The 8,385-nt window shown below is 51.7% G+C and overlaps 1 protein-coding gene across 10 annotated transcripts in view; it reads left to right on the top strand.

Annotated features, from left to right (window-relative positions):
• ATP2B2 (ATPase, Ca++ transporting, plasma membrane 2) overlaps nucleotides 1-8,385 on the top strand; it is a 296,812-nt gene that overhangs the window by 263,734 nt on the left and 24,693 nt on the right. For all 10 annotated transcript variants that reach the window (XM_006758266.2, XM_006758265.2, XM_015560370.1 and 7 more), the window contains 2 exons: nucleotides 7,023-7,202; nucleotides 7,415-7,502. In XM_006758266.2, coding sequence (XP_006758329.1) covers nucleotides 7,023-7,202; nucleotides 7,415-7,502 — 268 coding nt within the window. The remainder of the gene's footprint in view (nucleotides 1-7,022; nucleotides 7,203-7,414; nucleotides 7,503-8,385) is intronic.

Genomic DNA, 8,385 nt, shown 5'->3' with positions numbered 1-8,385 from the left:
CCCTTTCTGCCCCTCCCCAATAGATTCATTATTCTGGATCTAATGACACATAACAGGCCCTAATACAGAGCCTCGCTTGCAGAAGATGCTCGATGAGTGTTTGTGAAAGGAATGAATGAGAATGGATAGGACTTGAACCCAAATCTTCTAACACTGCCTGGTGTTCATCTTACACACACACACACACACACACACGCCTCCTCATTCCCACCCAGAGCCTAAAACTGCAAAGACAACTAGTGCCCTGGTGCTTACACCAGAGCCCATATGCGTTTTCCTGCAGACCACATCTCTCCCTGGACAGACAGGATGTTTTTTCAGCCCTGATATGGGATGCCTGCTCATTACCAGCTGCTAATGGGTTCAGGCTTCACCGTGATGTGTTATCTCCTCACAAGCCCTGGAGACTTGTCCCTGCACAGTGCATGAGGCTGGCCTGCAGTGCCCCTGTCCTTCCCATCCCCAGGATCCCCCTCCAGCCCCACATGCCCAGAGCTCCTGGCTCATCACCCTGCCTCAAAACACCCCTGGGGTGGGTGGAAAGTAGCCATGATTGCAGTGATAAGAAATGTATCTTAAGTCATGACTCAGCAAACACACATGCTTAACTGAAATAAGAATCTCACAAAGTCATGTAATGCACTGAAGTATTTCTTATTCTCTTGTATTTCTTTCTTTTTTAAATTCTGGTCACCACCCATTAAACTGACTTCATATTCCACTAAAGAGGCAGGGGGGCGACTCAAGGTTTGCACTGCTGATCTAGTCTAAACACTTCCCCACACCCCCAATATGCAGATAAAAACACTGAGCCCAAACAGGGAGAGTGACACTCCCAAAGTCTCTCCTTGTAAGTGGCAGAGTGAATTCCAATTAGAACAAGTTTTCTGTCTTCCTGCCCCAGGACCTTCTCCTGGGTGCCATAAAAAAAGAAAAGACACTCTAACCAGTTTGGCTCAGTGGATAGAGCTTCGGCCTGCGAACTGAAGGGTCCCAGGTTCGATTCTGGTAAGGGCATGTACCTTGGTTGGGGGCACATCCCCAGTAAGGTGTGTGCAGGAGACAGCTGATTGATGTTTCTCTCTCATCGATGTTTCTAACTCTCTATCCCTATCCCTTCCTCTCTGTAAAAAAATCAATAAAATATAGTTTAAAAAGAAAAGAAAAGGCAAGCACCTCAGGAGGGTGAGGAGAGGAGAGAAGATTCCTGAGAGGGGCTGAACTGGGTCCCTGGCATTTTCTGTTGACAGTATGATCCTCCAGAGACGTGGCTGCAGGCTCAGGCTGTGGGAGGGGTTGCTGCCCCACCCAGCAGGACTTGGGTGCCCTTTCATCCTGGAGGCCTCTACAGTAAAGAAAGAGGCCTGGGTCCAGGCCCCAACCCTGCCACTGATAAGCCACTTCTCCTCTCTGTGCCTCAGTTTCCTCCTCTGTGAAATGGGAGGTTGGTCCAGGTGCCCCTCAGGTCGCTTCCAAGCTCTGACATTCTGAGCCAGCTGACTGGAAGGCTTACCTTCACCCCTTTCTTCCCTCCCTTCAGTCAGCACATCCCTGTTGGTGATCTCTCTCACCTTGGCTCACCCCCAGGATGTAGATTTAGAAGTTGTACATTGTGTTAGAGCGCAGCAACTTACTGAAGTGACAATAGCAGTCAGGGGACATGGGTTCTAATTCTGTGCCTGCCACTCCTTCACAGAAGACCTCCGTGCGTCTTTTCCCCGGGCCTTAGTTTCCCCATCTAAACAATGAGAAAGTTGGACAGTCACAGTAGGAGTTACTGATGACACTACTCAAAGGTATAAAGCTCTTACCTGTTGATTCAGCATCTCCCAGAGGGGGGGCGGGGGGTGGATACGGGGCCTGAGGAAACTGGCAGGTGTAGTTCTTTTATTCTTATTCAGGCTAAGTAATTTATGCACGTGGAGCCCAATTCAAACAGTTCAGTGGTTCAGTGGCACAGACAGGGTGAAGTAGCCCCCCTGCTACCCCCGATTCCCGTTCCCACCTCAGAGACAGCACCCTCATCCGTGTCTTGGATGGCCTTGGGGAATATCTCTCTGCCTTCAGTGAGTGTGTTTGTGTCAAGTTCTCCTGGGCAGCCCTGAGGCCGGCCAGGGTGAAAACCTCAGCCTGGACCACCTCTAGGGCCTGATAAGCATGTTCAGACTCGGTTTGCAGCTGCCACAGGAAAACAAACTCTGGCTCCTTGGTTTCCCCATCTGTCAAGGGGGAGAACCTCAGATTGCCTTCCTCCCACAAGAAGACCAGGACAGAACAGATAAACACAGTCTTGCCAAGCACTCCACCATAGGACGCTACTGCAGGTACATTTTCTGGGGCTAATTGAGGCCAGTGTGGAGAAAGCCATCAGGAGTGTGCCTGTCTGGGATTTGCTGGGTTATCCGGGGGTGTGGGAGCCCTTGGAGTCACAGACAACCGGCTGTCACCAGAAACAGCAGATGTTTAAAAGCCTTTATTTAATGAAAACAGGAAGCGCCCATTTCCTGGCTGTTTTTCCTCAGTGAGAAATATTTAGGATAATTTTAGCAAAAGAAGGAATCTTTTTTTAAGTGTTATAGCTACTTTATCTATGTAGAAAGTATATTTCAAGCAGATTGATGTCCCTGGGGCTTGAGTTTTAATCATCTCTGAATCCTCAGTGCCCAGACCATTAAACGTTCAATAGCTGTTTGCCAAATAAATGAATGAGTGAGCAATAGGAGGAGGTACTGAGAGCAGTTGAAGGAAGTGTGCCCTGGGGTTGGAGAAAGCAAGGCTTATGAGTAGAGAGCATTTCCCATGAAAGATGGGACATCCAGGCAGAGGGCATAGCACAGGCAAAGGCAAGGTGGGAAGGGTTGCTAAGTGTTGGAGACTAGTGAATACCCCAGTCGGGTTTATAAGAAAAAAGGCTAGAAATGGATCTTGGAGCTAATTTGTGAAGGGTTTGCAAATCCCCATCCAAACGCATGCGTCTGGCCGTGCATAAAATCACATGCCCCAGCTCAGACTTAAAGGGACTTAAGCACCGAGCTGGCTCACAATGCGCGGCATTTACAGAGCACCTTCTCTGTGCCAGGCCCTCTGGAGGGTTACGAGCCAGGGGCAGCATCCACCCTCCAAAGCTCAGAGCCTAAGGAGATGTCTGGAGAAGGGGAAATATAGATGCCCAGCACACAAAAGCATGAAGCAGGACCAGCTGAAGCACAACCAAGGCGTCCAGTTAGGAGGGCCACTGCCCTGGAAGGAAATGGAGTATCTCAGGTGCCAAGGAGGCCCCTCAGGTGTTTCCAGGTCTGTCTTGAGTACCCCAACATTTGAGGCAGGTCACCGGCCCCTAAAATATCTGACCCAGGAGTCATGGTGGGGTGCCCATCCATCCCACTACTATCACCGGCTCCTCCTCATGCCCAGATGCCCACTGCACCCCATCCACCCTGCATCTGCATCTACACCCCCTCGCACCCCTCCCCTCTCCCAGCAGAACAACACAAGCAAGGAATTCTGGGGTGTGGATGCAGATGCATTCTCATCACCACCATCTGCAGGCCCTGTGGTTGGTGCTGCTCAGCCCCTGTCACAGGAACCTCCAGCCTCCCTGAAGGGTGGAGACTGTCATACCCATTTCACAGAAGAGGAAACCAAGGCTGAGGTGGAGCCCAGGGCAAAGCCCTAAACCCTCTGTCCTGAGGCAGGGAAGCTTCCACTGCACAGAGAAAAGTGTGGGGCTATAATACTTAGCCTCCTCCTCTTTCTCCCCAGTGGACCTTTTTGGGGGAGACCCAGAGAATGGGGTTCCAGGTTGGCAGTTTAGCTCCCTGAGACAGTCTTGAAAGCAGAAGTCTTTCTAAAACATGGCACCAATAACCTTCCCAGTTCAGAATGTGCCATGGCTCCCAGGCCTGAGAGCAAGGCTCTGGTTCGAGCACCTTTGGACCTCAGGCCCCTCTCCAGCCTCATGGCCCTCCCTCAGCCTCAGCCTCAGCCGCTCCAGGCCTCCCGCAGCAGTTCATCTGCAGCACCCTTCCACCTTCCCTGCCTGTGCACCTCACAGGACAATCTTCTGCAGCCAGGACACAGCCAAGGCAGCATGCCAGGCACCGGAGCCTCAGTTAGTGTTGGCTGAACAGAAGCAGCTCAAATGTCCTCTCTTCCAGGAAGCTCTCGCGGATTTCTTCTCCCCACCGACTTCCTTCTAAAGTAACAGCATCCTCCCCTGTGCTCCCAGAGCCCTTTATGCAGATCTTTACCAAAGACAGAGACCCTGCCTCCATGCAAGAGTACAAGGACAATTATGTGAAATATGTGGAAGGACTCGATAGACTTATTCCGCTGTGGAGCAATCAGCCGGGCAGCAGTGAGCACCCTGTCATCAGAGGCATGCAAGCAGAGGCTGGCCGGCCTTCTGTTGGGAACACCTGGGGGGAGATCTAGGCAATGAATATAGGTCAGAGTCACAACCTATAGCTCCTTCCAACTCCAGGACCTCAAGTTTCTTTGAAACAAATATAACCTAAATTATTTCTTTTAGGGCAGGAGCCACATAAGGTATGCGTTCCCAAAAGAACAGTGGCTCCTCCCTATCCTCTGGGACTGGAGACAGCAGGGGCTGCAGCCCCAGCGACAGCCATTGTGAGGACACGATACATTATGTAAACAGGATGTGGACATTCCACATCCCCACTCCCTCCGGCTCCATAAAAAGAGGTCACATTTTGCTTATGTGAGCAGCCACTGCAGCACAAGACAGAAACCTTGCTCATGTGACCCCCACCCCTGAGTAGGCCCCAGAAGGCTCCTCCTTGACCCTGGACATACACCTCGAAGAGGCCATGCTCAGCTCACCTGGGCTAGTACCTCAATGACAGGGAGATCACTACCTGCCACCACAGAGCAGGCCTCTTAGGGAACTCGTAACTGGAGAGGCCTCCTTATCAGGACCTGGCCTGCCTCTCGTGCCATTTGTTCCTCACTCTGCCACAAGGTCGTCATTCTTAGGAGCCTGGATTTCCTCTACCAGAGGCAGCCCCTGAAGGAGGTGACACAGGCTGAGCTTCAGCAGGTCACGCTCCTGGTGGTCAGGGTAGGGGAAAGAGGGAAGAGGGGCAAGGCCAGAGGCAGGGAGGCTGAGGAGGGGCTGGGCAGTGACCCTGACCTGAGATGATGCTGTAGAAAGGTGTGGACAGAGGCCAGATATTTTCAAGGTCGACGCTTGTTATTAAAATCCTGGGGGCAGAAAGGGACCAGCAGGCTGGAGTCATCAACAGTCAGGTTTGGGACCAACATTCTAACTCTCTGTGTTTGCTAAGGCTGCTGTAACAACCTGGGCAGCTCAGACAACAGAACGGTGCTGTCTCCCAGTTCTGGAGGGTAGAAGTCCGAGATCAAGGTGTGGGAAGGTCAGTTCCTTCTGAGGCTGTGAGGGAGGGACTAGTCCCAGGACCCTCCCCGGCTTCAGTGCTCGGCTGGCAACCTTCAGCACTCCTTGCCATGGAGCAGCATCACCCTGACCTCTGCCTTCTTCCTGTGTGTGAGTCGTGTCCAAATGTCCCCTCTTTATGAGGACACCAGTCACATTGGGTGAGGGCCCATGCTAATGACCTCATCTTTTTTAAAAAATATTTTTTTTTATTGATTTCAGAGAGGAAGGGAGAGGGAGAGAGAGATAGAAGCATCAATGATGAGAGAGAATCATTGATCAGCTGCCTCCTGCATGGCCCACATTGGGGATTGAGCCTGCAACCTGGTCATGTGCCCTGACTGGGAATCGAACTGGGACCTCCTGGTCCATAGGTTGACGCTCAACCAGAGCCACACTGGCCAGGCCCTAATGACCTCATCTTAACCTGATTACCTCTATAAAGACCCTGCCTCCAAATAAGGTCACATTCTGAGGTGCTGAGGGTGAGGATGTCAATGTATCTTGGGAGGGCGGGGAGAGCACATTTCAGCTCCAAACAGTCTTCAAACTCTCTCAACAGTGACTTGGAGGATTTAGCTCCCTGAGACACCCCCAGGGTGGGTGTGAGCTCCCAGGTACTGAGATGTGCAGGAGTGGTGGGACTCAGCCCCTCCAGTCCAGAGGTGCTACAGTGCTTTGGTCTCTTAGTACATAGGGTTTTCTGCCCTTGACATGTCCTCTCCTGCTAAAAAAAAAATTTTTGCACCAAATATTGACATTACTTTATTATCTGTCACGGTCCATGGGTAAGAGTTTTGTCCAGTTGATCTGTGTTGTCTATAAAGTTGATCTGTGTTCTGGCAGCTCCAGGCTGGTTTTTGCAACCTAATTGCTGGCCACATCCACAGTTCTGCATAAGGTTGGGTCTGGGTGAGGGGATAGGGTGAGGCCTTGCTGGCCTCTGATTGGCTAGCTCTGCCTGGCCTGATTGGCCTAGATACCAGTATTACAGAGAGGGCAGGAGGCAGTTGTTACTCTCACAGGGAAATGTCATACTTTACATGAAACATAATCATTTGCATTTATTATAAGCCAGTGTCACATTCTGTAAATAAAATGTCCCCAAATGCAATTCCCCTCCCCCCACAAAAAAAACTAAAAATACACAAATATATTTATCATTGACTTTGCAGGAAATGTGCATGTGGATAAAGCAGAGACAAGATCCTGTGCAGTAGAAGAGTGTTCTATACTCTCAAGGGGCCAGATCTGAGGGAGTGTTTATTGGGCCCTTTCTCAAAGTCCTTGCCTAGGTCTGGATAACATTGTTTTTATCCTAGGGTGGGCTATCATGGCTGATAGGTGGCAGCTGCCTGGCACTCTACAGAGAAGAATTCTGAGGCCACATGAGGGTTTAATCAGAGGGTGCTGCAATTGATTAATAATGCCTTCCATGGGAGAAGCAGGGGTGGAGATGGTCCATGTGCCATCAGCAGCTCCTGGTCAGCTAGGCCCCTTACATTGGCGCTGCCTGTGAGCGGGGCTCACTCTGAATCCATGAGGGCAGGGAGGGCCTGGCCAAGGTGATGCCTACCCCCATGGCGCCTGCCCTCCCATCCAGGTCCCAGAAGCCATCAGGAAGTGCCAGCGGGCAGGCATCACGGTCCGCATGGTCACCGGCGACAATATCAACACAGCCCGGGCTATCGCAATCAAGTGTGGCATCATCCATCCTGGGGAGGACTTTCTGTGCCTTGAGGGCAAGGAGTTCAACCAGAGGATCCGCAACGAGAAGGGGGAGGTATGTGGCCCAGTGCAAAGGGCGCTCAGAGGTGTGAGCTTGGATGGAGGGGGGAGGGAGGAGGGGTCTGGGAGGCACGGGTGCTGCATGATTGTCCAGAAGCCAGCGAATGTGCCAAGAGCCCAGTGATTCTAGGCACCTCCCTCCTTTCTCCAGCCCTCAGTTTCTCTCCCCAACCCCACCAATCCGCCCCCTCCTGCATCCCTCTCCAGATTGAGCAAGAGCGAATCGACAAGATCTGGCCAAAGCTGCGGGTGCTGGCTCGCTCCTCCCCCACAGACAAGCACACCCTGGTCAAAGGTAAGACTTGGGCAGGCACAGGTCTGAGACCCAGTCACAATTCTAAGACCCAGGTGCCAGGCCCCACAGCCTTTCCTCCCTGGCACCTACCGCTTCTTCTCAGGACAAAGGGGCTTTTGCCTGGGGCTCCCCACATGTGGGACACCCTGATCTCGCCCTCTTTGCAGCCCTGGAGGCCTCCTAAGGGCCATAATGAGATGAGGAGGCTATGAATCTCCTGTCTCGGCTTCAATTCCTAAAGGAGCAATGAGATTGCCTGTCTCGGGCCAAAACTCATGGCCTGAGGACTGAATGGGGCCCACAGATGTATTTTACTTGGGTGGTACAACGCCTCTTACGTTGAATTTGAATGACTTTATACAGATCCTGCTCTCTCATGATTGACACCATCTTCAATACTCATTATTTTCTGACACGCGGCACACTTCATTTATTGATGCTCTGTCTGGCCCCAGAGCTTGGGAGTTTGAGACCTTTAATCTGCCTGGTCTCTGAGACCTTGAGGATGGCCTAGGAATTGCAATCTGATGGTTGAGGCCCACAACCAGCATCCTTCTCCCTCCCTGTCTCCCTCCAGAGAGAGAATGTACCCTTGCTGAGTCCACTCAGGTGGCCAGATGCTGGGTACTTTCAGGGTCACACAGCCCTGGGTACGAGTCCTGGCACTGCCACTGACTTGCTCTGTGGCCTTGGGCAAGTCCCTCCCACTCTGACACTCAATTTCCATCCCCATTTCTTACTCAGCCACTCGTTCATTCATTCACTCATTCATTCACTCACTCATTATCTTGATAAATGCTTACTGAGGATCTACTATGTGCTGGGCCCTGCTCTTGGTAGTCATAGCCTTTCCCTCTTGGAATTCATGGTTCAGGTTCCATCC

The sequence above is a fragment of the Myotis davidii genome, unplaced genomic scaffold (assembly GCF_000327345.1).
Source record: "Myotis davidii unplaced genomic scaffold, ASM32734v1 scaffold73, whole genome shotgun sequence".
NCBI lineage: Eukaryota > Metazoa > Chordata > Mammalia > Chiroptera > Vespertilionidae > Myotis > Myotis davidii.
The sequence above is the reverse complement of the archived record's forward strand: the minus strand, read 5'-3'. Positions and strand labels throughout refer to the sequence as shown.